The sequence below is a fragment of the Electrophorus electricus genome, chromosome 6 (assembly GCF_013358815.1).
Source record: "Electrophorus electricus isolate fEleEle1 chromosome 6, fEleEle1.pri, whole genome shotgun sequence".
Classification (NCBI taxonomy): Eukaryota; Metazoa; Chordata; class Actinopteri; order Gymnotiformes; family Gymnotidae; genus Electrophorus; species Electrophorus electricus.
The window spans coordinates 25,259,885-25,280,226 of record NC_049540.1 but is presented as its reverse complement, the minus strand read 5'-3'; the positions used below and the strand labels follow the sequence as shown (position 1 = coordinate 25,280,226).

General features: G+C 44.2%; 1 protein-coding gene across 3 annotated transcripts; it reads left to right on the top strand.

Annotated features, from left to right (window-relative positions):
- The first annotated feature begins 64 nt into the window (after positions 1 to 64).
- On the top strand, positions 65 to 17,618 carry pnpla7a (patatin-like phospholipase domain containing 7a). Of its 3 annotated transcripts, none has more exons than XM_035527059.1 (36): positions 65 to 154; positions 613 to 653; positions 1,089 to 1,160; positions 1,354 to 1,441; positions 2,346 to 2,425; positions 2,772 to 2,860; positions 3,262 to 3,402; positions 3,594 to 3,753; positions 4,144 to 4,224; positions 4,321 to 4,449; positions 4,632 to 4,712; positions 5,523 to 5,661; positions 5,774 to 5,857; positions 6,105 to 6,190; positions 6,319 to 6,471; positions 6,953 to 7,030; positions 7,215 to 7,420; positions 7,837 to 7,968; positions 8,328 to 8,451; positions 9,414 to 9,527; positions 9,663 to 9,729; positions 9,977 to 10,126; positions 10,633 to 10,696; positions 11,203 to 11,371; positions 11,904 to 12,086; positions 12,349 to 12,467; positions 13,137 to 13,293; positions 13,392 to 13,508; positions 13,601 to 13,670; positions 13,790 to 13,906; positions 14,443 to 14,591; positions 14,702 to 14,854; positions 15,065 to 15,181; positions 15,351 to 15,435; positions 15,743 to 15,858; positions 15,986 to 17,618. In XM_035527059.1, the coding sequence occupies exons 2-36, from the start codon at positions 615 to 617 to the stop codon at positions 16,124 to 16,126; spliced, it is 4,050 nt and encodes a 1,349-aa protein (XP_035382952.1). In that variant the 5' UTR covers positions 65 to 154; positions 613 to 614; the 3' UTR covers positions 16,127 to 17,618. The 3 variants fall into 3 exon arrangements, with proteins under 3 accessions (XP_035382952.1, XP_035382951.1, XP_026859503.2); XM_035527058.1 differs by having other exon boundaries at positions 521 to 653; XM_027003702.2 differs by having other exon boundaries at positions 473 to 653.
- The last annotated feature ends 2,724 nt before the right edge of the window (positions 17,619 to 20,342 follow it).

Genomic DNA, 20,342 nt, shown 5'->3' with positions numbered 1-20,342 from the left:
AATGGTGGAGCAAAATGCTAGAACCTTCAACTGCTCCTCCCGAGGAAAACAACAGAATCTTGGTTTTGTGGGAAGGAAAGAGACAGACGTGCTTGTGGAAGTTTACAATGAAGTGAAGTTTTGAGAGGATGTTCAGCGGTTTTGCTTAAACTGAGTATGTTGATTGCATGTAATATGTAGCTAGTTAGCATATTTCAGATTCATGTGTACTTTCATTGACATAACTGACCGTTTGCTCATGCCTGGTTTGACAACTAGCATAGCTTAGCTAGCGTAGCCTAGATAGTCCTGGTCAGGAAAAAGTTACGCAGATGTTTACGGAAGGTTGTCTAGCTAGTTAGGTAAACCAAATCATGGTATCAATAATGTGGAAACATAGGTTGGATAGCTAGCTATCCTCTAATCCACAAATGATGTAACGCTATCTGACATTTGCTAATTGTTATTAAATATATTGTTATTTTAACTCTAGTCAGCTAGTCACGTACGATCTAATTAGACTACTTGGTTGGACCTGGAGGTGTGAAGCTGACGTTGCAAGGCCTGGAAGCTACAACTGCTTGCTACGAAACAATGTATTATCCCTCTTGAAAATCCTCCCTTTCCGTGTAGAAATGCATGAAGAAGAAGAAGATGTACCGTGCACATATCCAGTGAGTAATACTTTTAACTATTCAACTGGCGTAATTATCCGTTTTTAAGCTTGCACACCTAATGTATTTGTCTACGCATGGCATGTAAAATGTCATCTACACTCAGACACACGTATTTTATTTCTTTCTTTAGGTTGTTGCCTTGCTATGAAAATTAGGTTCATAGCAAATTTTAGTTCGGCTGATCCAGGATGGAGCATATCCTGTTGCTTTTTATATTATCCCCTTTAACAAATGTAGCAGCATCTTAACTTTCTAGAGAAAGTATTTCGCTTTTCATGTGAGGAAGGAAACTGAGCGACAGGACATCTTTGAGGATATTTTTTGGTCGTTTCCCCACAAACATTTGCTGTTTTTGTTTACCTTCAAAGAGGCCTTAGGGACCTTGAAACATGAATGTTGTGTGTGTGTGTGTCTGTGTGTCTGTGTGTCCAGGTAATGAAAACTGGAATGCACCTTCGTGAACGCTTTCAGGTGTTTATGGAGGAAAGGATGCAGACCACCATGGTACTGAGCTCTGCTTTTTTTTTTTTTTTTTTTTAAACAATTTAATAGGTCATTTTTCATCATTTCACTATAGAAAAAGCTCAAGATCAGAGAACAGAATTTAAACCCACTGGTATTTGTACAAACAGTTCTCTTAGCTGGTTCTTCAATTAGATAACATCCTACCTAGCCTGTTTTCGGTTCTGTGTTGCAGTTGACCGGCATGTTGATTGGGGCTGTGGTAGCAGTCTGTCTAATAGGCATCTCTGTGCTCTTCCTGTATCGCAGATATAAGCTAGCAGGTAACCTCCAGCTCCATTTTCCAAATGTTACCATGTCATCATGTTAAAGTTTAACTGTTCACATCCAGCTGTTGTAATATTATTCCCTTAATTTTTTATTCAAGTGAAAGTATTGAAGTATATGCTCTTATATGTACTTAAAGTCAAATAGTAAAAGTGTTTCTATTTTTTTAGTGTTCTTTTGCGTTAGATGTACCCAACACATGGCACTGCATATAAATGATGGTTTATAGTAGACTCGCATACATCATCTGCAAAATCATACAAATAACACAATTTCAATGATTTATTGTAGAGCAAAAACTAGATAGCCAATCACAGGTTATGTACACACATCTAAAAAAAGATCTGTATTTCATATGATTATATGCCTTTTTGGTTTAACATGGCTGAATAAAAGTTGACTGAATTTATATTATTGTCATAGTAAATAATGTGCCAAGGAGAAAGGTGGTGCACAAGTACTGGGGTGAGACACAAGTACTGAGCCAAGCAATGTTTATTAAGGATACCGATATTGTTAAAGAGGTCCATAGTTGAATAACCAAAACTTAATGAAAATGAGAGTGCATAACACAAATACACAAACAAATCACCAGACAAGTGAGTATTAAACCGAAAAAGGATGAAAACAAAAGCATGTGGTGCTTAGTGCTTGGGGAACCACGGCGCCCAAGTAGAGGAGGCCATGACAAGATTAATGAATCTGGCTTTCAAATGTAGTGAGTAGAAGGTACTTTCATTTTTTTAGATGTGAAATATAGTGCATATAAGTAAAAAGTATGGAGTGACAGAAATACTCAAGTACATATACTTGAAAAATATACTTAAATACAGCAACAAAGTACATATTTTTTTATTCTTATCTTTTATTATATGATGGGATGTGTTGTTTATTTTGCAGGTCAGCAGGCAGGTACCCCTAGATATCGCTTCAGGAAGCGGGACAAGGTGCTTTTCTATGGCAGGAAGATTATGAGGAAGGTCAGTCACCACTGAGGGCTCTCATACATGAACCATACTGTGATTCACAGGCCTATTTTTTAAGTTAATGGTCTCAAACTTGTAGGTCTTTCATTTTCACACCTTCCATCCAAACTATACTCTTCCATGTTCTCTGTTTGAAATGCTAAAGGAATATCATTCTGAAGTCATTAAAAATCAGCTTTCAAATTTTTGCCTAATTTTTGGCTTTTGGTGGGTGTGAAAGCTTTCTCAGCCCACTAGAGGGCAGCATTTATTATGCACCGTCACAGATGGTGTAGGTCATGTGGTTCACTGCTTACTTCACCGATGAACCTTCCTTGCCCTGTTCTTCTTTGCCTGTCAGGTCCAGACCCTTTCCTCCACCCCATCTTCTACTTCCATTTCTAAACAGCGCCCTCGGAAGAGGCCTAAAGTTCTAAGTATAGCTCGAAGGTATGGAGGTACCAATCCTAGTTCTCATTTAAAGTAATGATGTCCCAAACTGGTTTTTGTAGCAGAGGCCGAGGGCACTGCACATGGTCTTAAGCATAGGTCCTGCAGGCAGTAAACGTGTGCTCTGACCTCCAGACCATAGCGCCAGCTCTCTAGCACAACAAACGGCGCACCAATTTCACCTTCATGGGTGACACTTTTTGTCACAGTTTTTGCTCCTTTTTAAAACATTTATCTTTGTTTCATATCACCTAGCTCCCACAAAGTGTGCAACGGGCAGCATAGTTAGAAACTCTGATGGGTTGCTGCTTAAAAGAAACCTTTTAGAATGGTGCATAGTTCAGGGTTGGAAGGCTGATTAGAGGTGTGTGACTTAGCAGTGCTGTGGTTTCACTGTGCAGGATCTTGCGGATAAGGAAAGAGCCCCCAGCACTGCAGCCGAAAGAGCCACCTCCCTCTCTCCTGGAGGCAGATCTCACTGAGTTTGATGTGCAGAACTCCAATTTGCCCTCCGAGGTGCTTTACATGCTTAAGAATGTCAGGTTGGTACTTCTCATCGAACACGTAGGTTTTGTTAATGGACACTCAAGTCCTGGGAGAACATGGACAGTTGTAGAGAATAAATTCCTACTGGAAAAAAGAACAGCAGCTCGAGATTTGTGTAGTTGATTTGACTGCTGCAACAGTTGGTCATTGAGTACTGAAAGCGTGAGGTTTTGTGTGTTTGTGTCAGGGTGCTCGGTCACTTTGAGAAGCCCCTGTTCTTGGAGCTTTGTCGACACATGGTGTTGATTGAGCTGCAGGAGGGCGAAGGGCTCTTCAGGCCGGGAGACAATGATGACAGCATTTACGTGGTGCAGGATGGGAGGCTGGAGCTCTGCATTCAGGAGAATGTGAGTGCCAACTGCAGGCAACAGCTCACAGATTCCTAGAAGTCCTGGTGACATGACCTATTTGGATGTCATTCTGTTTCACAATGCCTCATTTGTCAAGCTGTGACTCTTTGTGCCCCACCCAATCCAAACAGAACAAGTCTGATTTAATCCCCAGAGCCTTGTGGGATGTACCACAAAAATCAAATACACACACAATTGCATAGCCATATCCAATGGGAAGAGAAAACAGAGTTGGTCATTGTGTGTGGGTGTGGGTGTACAAAGGATAACTTACCACGAGTTATTGTCCTTGCCCTCTGTTGACAATACAATATGAACTACCCCTATGATTCTACCCCCAGCATGGTGCATTCTTTGAGTTTGGTTACATGCTTGTCCCTTATGCAGGACGGCACAGTGCCTGTGGTGAAGGATGTGCTGCCTGGAGACAGTGTTCACAGTCTGCTCAGTATTCTAGACATCATCACAGTGAGCCCCCCCGTCTCTCTGTCTCTCTAGCACCAGTTCACAGAACCTAATGCTTAACCCATCAGTCCTCTTTTTTTTTTTTTCTTGTGTCCCCAGGGTTATCCTGCCCCGTATAAGACCGTGTCAGCTCGTGCAGCAGCCCGCTCCACTATCCTGCGCCTGCCTGCTTCAGCGTTCCAGTCAGTGTTCGACAAATACCCTGAAACGCTAGTCAGGGTAATACAGGTACAGGCCTTATGCACACCAAGGCGCATAGCCACAGCGGCCGGGCTGGGAGATGACGGGACAGTATGTGTTTGCTGTAAAAATGAACTTGAATGGGATGCTGGTGTTATTGAAAAACCTGTCTGAACACGTTTAAGAATTAATTAGGCCTAAAGTTGTTTGTGTGTTGCTGTGGTTTTTAGATAATCATGGTGCGTTTGCAGAGGGTGACATTCCTTGCTTTACACAATTACCTGGGACTGACCACTGAACTCTTCAATCCTGTAAGAGAACATACTCTTCCCCCACCTCTCTCTCTCTCTCTCTCTCTCTCTCTCTCTCTCTCTCTCTCTCGCGCGCGAGCACACACTCACTCACTCACACACACACACACACACACACACACACACACACACACACACACACACACACACACACTCATGTATATGTGCTATACAGTCTCACTGGGAATGAATCACAGACACACACCCTCCAAATCATATACGCTCCCTTAAAATGATTTCACGCTACATTAACACCAGCATCATGATCACTCCTGCCTCTAAAGGCCATAAAGAAGAGTGAGAGTAAGCGAAGCTGATCATGGAGCCTCAGCCTTCATTTAAAGGACATTGGCTTTACTGCCCTCTGAACAGAGATAGCCTAGCACTCTCAGCCTCTCCTCTCACCGGTGGAGGTGTGACTCGTATCAGAGGCCATCACTCCCCACCTCATTCCAGGAGCCCACTAAGAGCTTGTGGTAGTGGGGGTTTCTCAGCTGTCTGTTGAGCTCTGGGGCTGCTTGTGCTGTCTGTTCACCTGCGAATGCTCTAGCTCAGTCTACAGATTATGGCACAGACCTTCACTAGGTTATACTGACAAATACAGTATCAACAATAATTCTTCTCCCTGGTATGCTGCGCTCTTTGAGTTTGATTACATGCTTGTCCCTTACAGTGAAGAGGTGTTGTGGTGCATGGTGATTAAAAGTCTGTTTAAACTCCAGCGTGCCTGTACAATAACAAATTGCAAAGCAAATGAAGTCTGAATGGTGGAAATAACAGCTTCTTGACCAGCACTTGCTGTGCTGGTAGGAGAGCCAGGCAGTGCCTCTGACTGCAGTCAACAGTGTGATCACAGAGGGAAGTCCGATCCGAGGCCCTCGCAGACCCCACTTTCCTACCTCACTGGACGAAGATCACAGCCAGGGGCTTGCAGAATCCACTGACTCAGGTATGCACGTGTGTGCACACTATACACACACAAACGCACACGTGCACACAGACTAGCAATGTTCAGCAGGGATCTGAATGTTTTGCTGATCTATTGGTTCCTTTTTGCGCAGATGGAGGGAAAGCCAGTTCTGCAGAGAATCAGTCCACAGCTTTCAGAAAGCCTCGCTCAGTCTCAGTGCCAATAGACTTCACAGGTGACGTCTCTGAGTTCCACGGCTCACGGGCGCACACGCAGCCTGGCCTCCCCATCTGATCTTATAAGTAATTCAGTTTAGCGTTCAGTAGGCTGTACAAATGGGTAGAGAGAATTTCATAAAATGAAAATGGAGAGTGTGTGTTTATTACAGGATGTCATTGACAGACTGAGAGTGGTCCTAACCTAAATCACCATTGTGCTTAATGTGTTTGTGGGACCCTGGCGCTGGATGCTTGGCTAAGCAGGAATGGCTGGGAATGACATGAGCATGGCGTATGAGCGAGCCCGAGTGACCATGGACGAGCCTCCATCCAGCCCCGTTCTGCACAAAGTACTACCTCTGTTGTCCTCACACACACACACACACACACACACACACACACACACACACACACACACAGAGAGACAGCATGCCCATTCTAGCATGTTCAGTGCTTTACTTCAATTTTCACCTTTCAGTCTATTCTGAAGAAGACTGTTACCATGCAACAAACCCCATCGGCAGTAATTCACTACACAGACAGTGGGGGGCACTCTGATGTCCATCCCAATAAAGTGGGTGCCATCTTCCAGGCAGCCAAGAAAGACCTGTTGGGTATTATCCAACTGCAAGTGAGTGTTTGGGGAGGAGAGGTCATGAGGCGTCATGAGGGCCTAACCAGAACACCAGCTCCATATCATTGCAGTCTTGTTTCTCTAGAGGGAAAAACATAGGATGTGGGAGGGGTAGTTTGTTTAGTCAACTATATGAATACTAATACAGTCAATTTGATACTTTAATGAAGTAAAATGTGAACTGAACTGGTGTAAAATGTTTTAAATATGTGTTTAGCTGGCACCAAGTTTTAAAGTAATTAATTATGAATTCAGGAAAAAATAAATATGGACAGCAGTTTTGTTATTACATTATGCAAGAATAAAACTAGAAGTCACTTGTATCGAGAATGATTGATTGATTTTTTTTATTTTTTTTATTTTTTTTCCTGTGCACAGTGAAATGATGACATTGTAAAGTTAAATGAAGTGTTAATTTTGCACATCTGTTTATTCAACCAAGCTTGTGTGGCTCTTTGTGTTTGTGTGTTGTGTTCAGGACCCCAGTCTGCTGGAGGGCAGAGTGACTCTGCACCAGGTGAAGGCTGGCTCTGTGGTGGCTCGTCAAGGAGACCAGGTACAGTTAGTTCTGCATGATTTATACAATTGGATCTCCAAGACTGATGTTATTTTGTGTCCAGTTCAGTTAAATTGCATTTTGTAGAGCATAACTAGACATGAGTTGTTTTTGTTTAAGTTTCAAGAGATCTCCCTCAAATGTTATTTGTGTCTGTGTGTGTGTCTGTGTGCATGGCCTGCAGGACGTTAGTGTGCAGTTTGTGATTTCAGGCGCGCTGCATGTGTACCAGCGGATGATCGATCGTGAGGAGGAGACGTGTTTGTTTTTGACTCACCCAGGGGAGCTGGTGGGCCAGCTAGCTGTGCTCACGGGAGAGCCTCTTATCTTCAGCGTGCGAGCCCATCGCGATTGCACCTTCCTCTCCATTTCCAAAATGCACTTCTACGAGTATGACAACACACAAAAAAAATCTCTTACACATCACCAGGCTGCTAAAGTAATTGCAAGCATTTGTGGAGAGGATAAAAATAATTGTTCATAGCTAAATGTTATGTTTTGAGATGCAAAATACTTGTACACTCATTGACACAGAATTAGTGTGACAGGTCGTGTGTGTGTGTGTGTGTGTGTGTGTGTGTGTGTGTGTGTGTGTGTGTGTGTGTGTGTGTGTGTGTGTGTGTGTGTGTGTGTGTGTGCGTGTGTGTGTGTGCGTGTGTGTGTGTGCGTGTGTGTGTGTGCGTGTGTGCGTGTGCGCGTGTGCGTGTGTGCGTGTGCGCGTGTGCGTGTGCGTGTGTGTGTGCGCGTGTGCGTGTGTGTGTGCGCGTGTGCGTGTGCGCGTGTGCGTGTGTGCGCACGGGTGTCAGGATAATGCGTGCAGAGCCCACAGTCGTGCTGAACATTGCTCACTCTGTAGTGCGCAGAATGTCTCCGTTCGTCAGGCAGATTGACTTTGCGCTTGACTGGATGGCTGTGGAAGCCGGTCGCGCCGTCTATAGGTACCACACGCACCTCTCTCTCTCTCTCTCTCTCTCTCTCTCTCTCTCTCTCTCTCTCTCTCTCTCTCTCTCTCTCTCTCTCTCTCTCTCTCTCTCTCTCTCTCTCTCTCTCTCTCTCTCTCTCTCTCTCTCTCTCTCTCTCTCTCTCTCTCTCTCTCTCTCTCTCTCTCTCTCACTAATTAGCAATTCATCCAATCAAATCGAGCTTAGCGAGCATTCTCATTTTATTTGTCTCACTGGTTTGGCAGAACTGGCAGGCACGCTCATATTCATTTGTAAATTGTGTAACTCGCTCCTCTTTCGTTGTTGCTCTAACTGTTGTTCTGGTGGTCTGTAATAATAGTCCTGTGTTCCCCCAGGCAGGGCGATAAGTCGGACAGCACGTTCATTGTGCTGAGCGGACGCTTGCGCTCAGTCATCCTAAAGGAGGACGGCAAGAAGGAGCTGACAGGAGAGTATGGCCGAGGAGATCTCATCGGAGTGGTGAGCGTCCTACATGCCTCACAGCACTGGCTGTTCTCATGCACTCATCCCTGTTTGCTTTCTTTTTGGGGTTAAGCACCTCCTTCCCCAGCGGGATTTTGGAGAGTTGTAGGTTAATATTTTAACACAGACCATTTATTAGTTCGCTAGCAATAGTGGTTGTGATGTTTGTAATGCGCATTTATGTCTGTGGCCTTAAGAGAAGTAGCAGAGTGGAGGTGTTGAGTAGTTCCTCTCCCGGGTGATTCCCCATGGACTGCTATTCATGTCATTCGTGTTCTGATTGGCTAGCATCTTGTGCATCTCCGCGGTGATGCCATTGCTGCTAAGAATACCTGTCCATGCTGATACCATGGTTACATACCATGAAGATTGGTGTAGAGGCTTTGTCTGAGATCTAAGGGAACAGAGTCAAATTTGTTGATCCAAATTTAGTTGCTCTCAACATCATTGCCATGTCTTTTTTTTAAATGGCCAAAGTTTAATGATGTTTTTCACTTTTGCAGAATCTGTCACAGATCTAGTTTTGTGTGTCACACTTTGCTAGGGAAAACAAAAATATGAAATTTACATGGAATAACTTATGTAAATAGAAATAAAGTGCACAGAATAACAAAGTTTCAGTTTTTCACTTAATTAACATCTTATTTTAGAAACTTTGCACTTTGAGCTGTCATCACAAATGGTTTGTGAATTCACAGTTCTAAAACCTCATGACTGCCACTTTAAAGGCATGTTTTTCTAGCCCTAGATTAAGCCTAAACCTGGCCAAAAAATGCTATCAGTGAGACACTATTGGCACTGCAATAGTCTGCAGAACTGGCCCTAAAACGATGAAAGCCTTTGCTAAACATGTCTAGCATTTCCTTTGGTGCAGCGGTATTTTTGTTTTCTCCACAGTTAAAAGATAGTTTAGAGTGCTTTACCAGGCTTGCATTTGTGTTGTGTGGGGTTCGTTCTAGGTGGAGGCTCTCACCCATCAGAACAGGGCCACTACGGTCCATGCTGTAAGAGACTCTGAGCTTGCCAAGTTCCCTGAGGGTGCGCTCCGCTCTATTAAGAGGAAGTTCCCTCAGGTACCTTATCCACCACACACCTCATCCTTTGGGATTTGATCTCATTTTACACATCTATGCATCTCGTTTTTTCATCCCCACCCTCCCCTTTCTGTTTTATTTCTTTCTTTCTCCATCTCTCTGTGCTGTTTGCAGGTAGTCACACGCCTTATTCATCTGCTGGGACAGAAGATACTTCAACAGGTTAATGGGCCTCTGACAGGTATGAGGTGTATATGTGCCTGCATGCTTTCTGTGTTGGGCTATATATTGTAGCTCTCTGTTGCCTAACAACTCTAGGGACCAGTTTCTTGGAAACAGTCTAAACATAGTTCACCAATTGTTTTTGTCTGCCAGTATAATTTAGTCGAAGAGTGTCTGGAGATTGCCTTAATGAGAAGGTAAATGTATTTAATGCTCTCTAGCTCGAAGATTGTTTCTAAAACCAGAAGGCTCGTGTGCTTTTACAGCACGCAGTCTGGCTCTGCACAGGCCAGGCAGTAAGTGGGATGCTGGGAATCCTGCCTCGAACCTGTCCACCATAGCTGTGCTGCCTGTGTCTGATGAGGTCCCGCTGACTGCCTTCACCTTGGAGCTTCAGCATGCCCTCATTGCCATTGGTAACTGCACACCTCTTCACTAGGGCAACGTTCCCTCTGGCTTATTGGCATTCTGTATAATGGGTATCTAGCTAGGACATTGTAAAAACAGTTAACCTAGCAGGTTAAAACTGTTGCAAGCAGAATGTGCTGCGACGTCCTTGTTGTTTTCATTTAATTTTAAATTAAAATAACATTTCTCTTATATAATGTTTATAGTGTTATATTTTTCCGATCACACCACAAGGTAATTCCACTCTCCAAAAGTTCATAGAAACCGCTGAACGTAGTCAAGGATTCAGCTGTGTGGAGTCAGTGGTCCATTTCCGGTTGAGCCGGTTCGTGTTGATCATTGATTGCTGCATTTTGTTTGTGTGAAACCTGAAAATCCACTGTGTGTGCTTTCTATAATTTATGTGAAAGTGGATGCATCTGTAGTTCGGAGTGCAGTGTTCAAGAGAATCGTGTTGCAGGTGGTTGCTTTTGCCTTACTTATCTGATTTTTTTTTTTTTTTTTTTCATTCCAGGTCCTACTCTCCTCCTGACCAGTGACATCATCAAACAGCGTTTGGGATCTGCAGCACTGGACAGGTGTGCTGGCATCATGATGCAGCTTAGTTTTTGTGTTCACACATACACATTTCCTGTTTATGCAGTGTTGATGAGAGAGAGAGAATAAGAACTCAGAATAGCATTCTCAAACTTGTGCATTGACGCATTTTAAATAGATGTTTAATGAGGTTTTTTAAAAAAAAAGTTGTATGGAGTGATATGTAAATGCATAATACACTTCACTAAATAAGAAAGGGGCTCCTCTGAGATGTCATCCTCAAACTCTGAATGTGTCTTGATCATTCTCGCTCGCCCTCCCCAAAACAGTGGGTTTAGAATATCTCTGTAATTCCTTCACTAAAGCGTTTTGTTCAGTCATATCAAATTTCCGTTTTCTGTCCATTAATCAGGTGTCTCCCTATCAACTGAGTTGCAGTTCTGTCATAGCACATATGCTACTGCCTGTCTGTTGCACCAGCTGCTGATCTGCAGTAGGAATGTTTAGAGGCGGTGGTGTGATACTAACCCAGTCCTTCCTCCTGCAGTGTGCATGAGTACCGGTTGTCCAGCTGGCTCGGTCAGCAGGAGGACATCCACCGTATCGTCCTGTATCAGACAGACACCTCTCTCACACCATGGACACAGCGCTGCATCCGCCAGGCGGACTGCATCATCATCGTGGGACTCGGGGAGCAGGACCCAGCCGTGGGAGAGGTGCGCATGCATCACCATTTTGCTGTCTCAGAAACAGAATGGAAGGCAACACCGTATCTGGTCCAGTCTGTGATTTTATAGTTGTGATTTGGATTTTGGTATTAAAAGGTTTCTAGGAACTTCAGAATGTCAGAGCTGTTTCTCATGTCATAGACACTACTTGCATGTAACTGTTTTTGTAATGTAAAAAAAGTATTTGTAGGGTCTGCACCAGCATTTTACAGATTTACCTAAGTTATGATATACCAACCTTCTAAAAGTGAAGCACTAATACCTTTTTTGGAGTTTGTTGCTTTGGCATGTGTAACTGGCTGGTTTTCTGAGAACAGGCCTGTTACATAAAGGCTGCTGGCTGTGGTGGGGCTGATTCCCGGGCTCAGTCTCAGGATTTATTTATTTATTTATTTATTTATTTATAATCTTTGTTGAATGACCAGTGCAGAGGCTGTGGGCCCTAAAGGCAGTGTGCCTGAGCCTTGCTGGAAGGCCTGCGAGCGTAACCCCTGCCACTGGCCTGCCTCTGTCTGTCCAGCTGGAGCGCATGCTGGAGGGCAGTGCGGTGAGGGCTCAGAAGCAGCTGGTACTGCTGCATCGTGAGGATGGAGCCGTGCCCACAGGGACGGCCGAGTGGCTCAATATGCGCAGCTGGATCTCCAGGCACCTGCACCTGTCCTGCCCCCGCCGCATTTTCAGCAGGAGGAGCCTGCCCAAACTGGTGAGGCACACAACTACCTTGCACCTGCTTTTACTTGCAGTCAGGTTGCTGGTTGAGGAGTGCTTGGGTGCTGAGGCATTTCTGCGCCACGCGTCAGTTGTTTCAACTCTCTTCAGTGCTGTGCACATTGGAGTGTGGCTCGTGAGAGAGTTCCTGCAGCATCCTTCGACCCCAGCCAGAATCCGCTTCCATGCACAGTTCTTAGCAGCACACGGCAGACTATGACACATCAGTCAGTGTGCTTTGTGTTCCTCCCCCTCAGATAGAAATGTACCAGCGGGTGTTTCAGAAGACGGCAGACCGCCACTCAGACTTCTCCCGGCTGGCTCGAGTCCTGACGGGCAACGCCATCGCTCTGGTGCTGGGGGGTGGAGGGGCCAGGTACAGCTCTGCAGCCCAAGTATCATCATGAAGCAAATGTATCTGAGTCCGCATGTTGTATTATTGATGCTGATTATGGGCTTGGCATTAGCCTTTTGTATTAGTTATGAGGCATGATGCAGTTAAAAAAGAACACAGATGTCCTTGTTCCTCTCTGCTCCTTTGTGTTTGAGCCATGTGTTTTCAAAACCCTTCTTCACCTCAGTTTGGCTTTGCCCTTCAGCCACTCAGTATCTCTCTCACCATGTCTGTCTGTCTATCGCCTCTCTTTTTTTTCCTCTTCACTGTTCTGACAGTCCCTTTGTCTATCCTGTCTCTCTGTATGGTGCAGGAGGTGTTTTAAAGGTTGGTGTGCTATTCTCTTCATGTCTCTTGTGAGGCTGCCTGTTTGTACAAATGCTATTCTTCTCATGCTACAGTGCTTTGCTAAGTGCATTCCAAAGCTGGATCGATACACTCATTCGTAACCTCCAAGAAGGGGTCACTGTTATTTCTACTAATTTGTTCAGTTTATTCAGCTGAACATGCTGTACATGTTAACACCCGTGCTGAATTCTTTGTTGAACGTTGTCTGCTGTGGAGACGAAGATTAGCAAAGTTGTGTCAAATAATGCATACAAACAAATCTTGCTAGTCTTGCTGGTGGGCTTACCATCTTGTCTTTGTCAGGGGCTGCTCTCAGGTGGGCATCCTGCGAGCGCTCACTGAGTCTGGGATCCCCGTGGACCTGGTGGGAGGCACCTCCATCGGCTCGATGATGGGAGCACTGTACGCAGAGGAGCGAAGCTACAGCCGGATGAGGATCCGAGCCAGAGAGTGGGCCATGGTCAGTACATGCATACGCCTTCAGACTTGCAGCTTGGGCATGTAAGCACCTCGGATATTTCTCTTGGACTGACCTTGGCTGTTGACTTTAATATGAAGGAGATGACATCGGTGTTCAAGAAGATTCTGGATCTGACCTACCCTGTCACATCCATGTTTTCTGGAGCAGCGTTCAACTCGAGCATCAATGCTGTCTTCAAGGATAAGCAAATCGAGGTGGGAGACAAGCTTACTGCTCAAAGGCCAGCAGATATCATCATGCACAGAGTTGAAGCGTTTAACAACTTTGTCGTGTTTGATTTCTGCAGGATCTCTGGATTCCTTATTTCAATATCACCACTGACATCACTGCTTCTGCCATGAGAGTACACACTGATGGTGAGTTTGCTTTCTTCACTTATCTGCACTTTTTTGCACAGGCCCTGTGTTTACTCTAACCACCAAACCTGAATTGATTGCTCTCCTTCTATGTCTCTCTCCCTCCCTGCCTCTTTCAGGCTCTCTGTGGAGATATGTGCGGGCCAGCATGTCCCTGTCTGGTTACCTCCCCCCTCTGTGTGACCCCAAAGATGGACACCTACTTATGGATGGAGGCTACATTAACAACCTACCTGGTCTGCTCTTCAGCTCACAGCTCTCCAGCTTTACAAATGCATTATAATATTTAGTGTTAGTGGTAGCTCAGTGGTTAAGGTACTTGACTAGTAATCAGAAGGTTGTCAGTTCAAGCCCCCCACCACCAAGTTGCCACAATGAGGCCTCTGAGCTCAACCCTCAGTTCCTCAAGTTGTGTTCAGTCATAATTGTAAGTCGCTTTGGTTAAATGCGTCAGCTAAATGCAGTAAACGTAAATGTGCTCATTATGGACAGCCGCAGCCCTCTGTCGTCAGAACTGTTTTTTGTTTTTTTTTGTCTAATGTTAAATCTTGTTCTATTAATTCTATATGACATGGGTGGGAATGGCATAACAAGATGCAAGAAGTGGCAGCAGTTTGATTATCACGATGCATACTTATTTCTGCCTGTTTATGTCAGTCATGTATTTCAGAGTTTGAGATTTTGGGCTCTTGATTTGGACTCCTCAGAGATTGCTTTCTACTGTGGTCTGTGCTTGGTGTTATGTAACTCATTGATTTTCTGTGTCTTGCAGCGGATGTGGCGAGGTCCATGGGAGCTAAAGTTGTGATTGCCATTGATGTGGGCAGCCAAGATGAGACCAATCTCACCAACTACGGTGATGCCCTGTCTGGCTGGTGGCTGCTATGGAAACGCCTCAACCCCCTGGCAGAGAAAGTCAAAGTAAGAGGAATTGCGTTCGGCCAGGTATAAAATAAAAATTAGGTGACTTCTCACGTCTTGTATTGGAAACGTGTATGTGTGTGTGTGTGTGTGTGTGCGTGCGTGCTTAGGTGTTGAACATGGCTGAGATCCAGACCCGGCTGGCATATGTGTGCTGTGTGAGGCAATTGGAATCCGTTAAGAACAGTGATTACTGTGAATACATCAGACCTCCCATCAATCGCTATCGTACTCTGGAGTTCGGCAAGTTTGATGAGATTGCTGTGAGTGCCTTTCTGAATGACCCCTTTATTTCCTGACCCTTCTCTCAGGCAACCACAATCTTGCTTCCTTTTTCCCTCATTTTGACCCCTGTCACATCTCCCCATGATTCCTTTCTTCCTTTACCTGTCGTGTCAGGGTTGTAACGCTCCTCTGTGCAGGGAGCTAGTCAGCCTGCCCCGTGAATTAACCATGCTCTCCTGTGTTGGTAGGAGGTGGGTTACCAGCACGGGAAGACAGTCTTTGACGTGTGGTGCAGGAGCGGAGTGGTGGAGAAGATGCTGAAGGACCGGCACCAGGAGGAGTTCCACAACACCCACCGCAACAGTGTGAGAACCGGGCAAATACAGACTTGCGCGGGTGTACACACAAACACACATGCATGCATGGGTGCACACAAGCACTCCCACACACAGCTGAAGACAGAAGAAGGGATTAAGATGGTTCAGGTGTTAAACAAGAGTTTGACTTGTTGATCTCTCTGTTTTTGTGTTGTAGATGGTGACTTGTCCCAATGCCTCGTTCACTGACCTGGCAGAGATAGTCTCGCGTATCGAGCCTGCCAAACAAGCACTTGTAGATGGTGAGTCAGAGAGAAAGACCGGGAAAAGGACGGAGAGGGACGATCAAGTGCCCACATATTTATTCCAACACTCTGGGCATCTCTTGGCAAGCTGTTTTAGGGAATTTGGCATGTCTTCCCTAGAGTATTAAAAAAGCTCATAACAATGTATCTGCTCTGAATGGAGGAAGTAATTTTGTAAAGTCTGACTTGTGTACAAATCAAGGTCATCATTAGCCTAATGGCATGGCTTTCTTGTTTGTTTTTGTTTCTCTCTCTCTCTCTCTCTCTCTCTCTCTCTCTCTCTCTCTCTCTCTCTCTCTCTCAGAGGAGTCAGACTATCACACTGATTATGAAGAGGAACTGGTGGAGAGTGCTCCCTCAGACATTGAACTCGCTAACCACCACAGTGAGCACCCAGAGGAGGCGTTCACCGCTGACACGGTGAGTCCTAACACCTCCCCCAGCTCAGACACAGCGTCAGTGTACAAGTAAATCAGCTAAATCTGATCACTGTGTTGCTACCCCAGAATAACGACCAATAATGGGCAGCGACTCTTGTCATTTCTAGGATGAGGAGGTGGAGCTCCGTCACATGCGTCTCCCTGTTAGCCCAGCAGACATGGAGCCCGTGTCCACCCTGCCGGCTCCACCCACCCCAGAGACTCAGAGCTCCTCCAGTGTAAGAGCCCGAAAGGTTTGTGGTCAGTGAGACCCTGGCCCTGGACTGCTGGTACTGGACCAGTGCTAGCATTCCACAGCGCAGCAGTGCTCCAAACACAGATTGCTCCCCTACCCAGCATGCCCTGCTCTGAGATTGCAATATAACCTGTTTTTTTTTTTAATTCCCCCATAAAATGTAAAGATGTGAAGACATGTGGTTAAAACAGGTCTGTTGATCTGGTGTTCTATTTTGGAACAGTAACCTCCCAGCTTCATATCATCTCTGAGCAGTGGTATATGTAGAATCAGTTACTGTGGTCATGCTCTATGCAACTATCATGTCTCCAGATTCAGTGCAAAAATACTAATGAAAGAGCAGTTGAACAGAGGTAGGGATGAGGTCAATCTGCCCTTCTGTTCACTGGTCACTCAGGACTTTGTAATGGTATGTTATGGAAAATCTCTGGGGTCAGGTTCTCAGAGCCAGATTAAGCCTAAAAAGGGACTAAAATGAATGAGATTCACCACTGGCACTGCAGTTGGGTCCAGGACTAACAATAATCCAAACCTGGCCCTTTATGTTGGAGCACCAGCATCCAGTCTTAAAAATGCAGAAAGCTGCTTTTCAAGCCAAACCATTATGAAAATATTTAGCATTTTTTCCACCCAATTCTGTATAAATATACAACAGTGAATACTCACATCCAGCCAATGCCCAGTCCACATCAAACATCTGTGAGAAACCAGCACAAGTTGCTCATGTGAGATGTGTGTTTTAAGAGAGTGAAGGATAATTTATAGATGGGTCAGCTAAAACACTTCAAAGCCACTTTAAGATGAAGGATCACTCGATCTGGGCTGGGCAGGATGTTGCTGGATGATGGACAAAGTCTCTAACACTTACCTCTTCATCCGTGTGTGCACAGACAGACGTACAAGTACTCAAACAAAGCAAGCCTGTCAATGCAATAATTTTTAAAAAGTTCTGTATTGTTATTTGTTTAAATCAGTGCCTTTAAATATGCTGCTTATAATACTATTAGCCATAGGATTATACAAATGGGATTCCCCCATCACTCCTACCTATGAGCCCAAATAAACTAACAGTGTAATAATATGCTCTGTAGTTAAGATTGATTGATTGTAATTGGTGGTCTATGCTTTACTGTGCATTTTACAGTACATTTGAGATGGGTATGTATTCAATCCTTCATGTGCCTTCTCTAGGTTGTTAAATTTTAAACATGTTTACACTGTGACTGATCGCACTGACTGAAGACTGCATGAAGAAACTACACATTTCTGCAACACTCGTACTGTTACAGTACCTGTGCCAATCCTTGTTCACTCTGTAAACACTGCAGTGAGTTATTTACATTACTCCTCTGTACAGAGTTCTGACAAAGTATAGATCCTGATTTACTTTTGAAGCAGAAAATATGTATTTGTGTTTTAGTAATGAGGTAATCCATAAACCTGGCAATCTGTACATGAATCGTTAATAAAGTCTGATTGACTTGTATTTTTGTTGCTTAATGTAAGATGATATGGTGGTGAATTTTACTTCCTGTTCACCCTAATATAGCAAGTATAGGTTTTGGGATGTTGTAAGATGCAAAAGGCATTTGGAACATGACTTGGCTGACTTTATACAGTATGTAGGATCATGACCTGCCCTTTTTGCATGTGGCATGAGCTTAGCACTAATTATGGAGCCAAATGCCCGAGCCTTGCTGAAAGTCAGTGGATGCCCCACCTAATGGAACTTCTAAGGGCTTCACTGACTGTCTGCTGTTTACCCGGCTACTCGTAGTAGACAAAAATGCTTATGCGAGCTGCAATATTTATGATTTATGTTCCTGAGTTGATGGGAGGCAGGGCACTTTTCTAATGGAGTACATGTCTGGTATTACCAAGGGGAATGTCATATGTGAGGGATTCATTCAGGAGGTATCTTATGTGAACTTGGGTCCCACTGAAGAAAACTATGACATAAGATAATAAATACCATAAAAGGCACTGAATGCAGTTTACCACATTGTGTCTCAATGCTGAGTGCATATGCTTAGCATACACAGCACAATGTACTTGTCTATACACTCTGTAAATCTGTTGTTTGTGCCATGCTGTTTGAGGTGATCAGTACGCTACTCATTCTAGCATAAACGAACAGATGACGAGAACATACTCTCCCTCTAAACTGCTTGACGGTCACCTTACTTGTAGTTGTCTGGTGTTATGTCTGCTCCGTGTTAGAGATGTCCACTGCACCTCTTCAGGTTGCAATTGAGGTTGTCACCTTCTCTGTTGCAGCCCAGGATATGTGAGGTTAGTTTCCTCCTTAGCACTTTCAAATTGTTGTTCCTGAGTTGTTTTCTAATCACAGCTTTCCTGTAAGTGATTTGTATGAAACAAAGTTTAAATGTGGTTTAAAGCTTATTAGTTTTAAGTTGTGACTTGTTTTTCAATGTGTTCCAACAAATGGGCTCTGAAAATTGGCTACTAAAAGGAGCTGGCATACTGTGTGGAATTTTTGAAAGCAATACCAGGGGCCTAATGAGCACTCTGTTAATGTGTTATTGTGAAAATGTACGTGTTTCTTACCGTAAGAAATACGAGAAGGCTCTACTAGATTATCATGTTATCCTTTTCTACTGCCTCTCTGTATTTAATGCAGCTCACTCTCACTGAATTGAGTCCAGTGAAATAAGTGTATCTAACTCAGCAACTTTCATATGCATCTGAAGTGCAATCAGTCATCATCCTTATTCACCACTAGGTGTCACTGTAGAGCAGCCGGTTTGTTTTTCTTCTCGGTGGCAGGTTGCAGTGAGAAGCAAGAATGAAGTAGGGGTGCAGTGTCTGAAGAGAAGGCAGAAGGACATATTTTACACATTTGTTAATCTCTTCAAAGAGGGAGGTCTTATTTTTTTCTTATTCTCTGTCTCCAAACTTGCATCACAATGAATGAGTGGCTCTATTAGGGGTAAGTTGGGTTAGACAGCAAGAAGTGGAATGAAGGGGTGTGTGTTTGTGCAATGGTGTAGGTGAGATAGATGTCAGATCTTGCACTAAGGTAAATGTGCATCTGATCAATCTTCTGACTCACCCTGCTGTTGTTTATTGGGGTGGGCGGGGGGATCGTGAGCTGTAATGCACCCTGGCTGCAGGTAACTGGAAATGTAGGGAGAATCACAGGACCAGATCAGGCTGATTCCAATAGACACACTGATTCCTATGACTTACTAAACTGTTCACCTCCTCTCTTTATTCAGTGCTGTAATGTGGTTGAAACCCAACTTGTGTGTGTGCACTCACACAAACCGCTTCATTCTTGTTATTAAGGAGAATCAGTACTCATAATGCAGGTAAGTGGGTCACTGTTTTGCTGGGGAGAGAGGAGCCCCCCACCGTCCCCCGACCCTCTGGACACTATGGACTGGAGACCCCATAAGCATCTATAGATTTGTATCTATATCGTACCCCCAAGGTGACGTGACAGTGGATGCATGACTCTGAGGTAGTAGTAGAGCAGAGTTTATGGGTATTGAAACTGTGTTGCTTTAATGGCCTCTGTTGTACCCTCTGAACATGAATGGCTACTTGCCATAACCTTAACTAGTTATTTGGGGTTTTGTTTGTTGTTTGGTATAAAATTAGGCTCTGATGACCAGTTTCTGGTTGCTGAACAAATTCAGGCAAATTCAGAACAACCTCTATTTCTGTAGTGTTCCTGTCTGTAGTGTTAGCTGGAAACGGGTAACCAGCTCAATCTAATGGTGCATGGAGTTAATTCTCCTTCCTTAAAAACAAAGGAGGAAAATTACAGATGGGGAAATATGCTATGAAGCAGTTTAACAAGTACCCTGTTTTAATTTTATGCTTTTAAATTGCTCCTTTAAAAGTGGGAATAAACAGAATTGTATAAATACATTTTCCTTGGTTCCGCTCATTGCAGTTTGTTTTCCCCTTTTTTTGTCCATCTGCAATAACCTCATCTGTGCTGGAAATGATCCTCAACAGAAGATTGCATGCCTGATTGAATTGTGTGCTAAGTGAGGCTGTCTGTCATAACACAATGCTTCAGTTCACAGTGAATTTTGGCCTTCCTTTGTCACTGGGCTGCCCTGTCTTCATTATCTCTGTTTGCTACATATTCTCTTCATTCAGATCCTATAGGTGCGCTTGGGGTCTTGGTTTGCAGATTAGATATGACATTTTCTTGGGAACATTCCTTGCTATGAACCCTCCAGGAGAAAACTGAA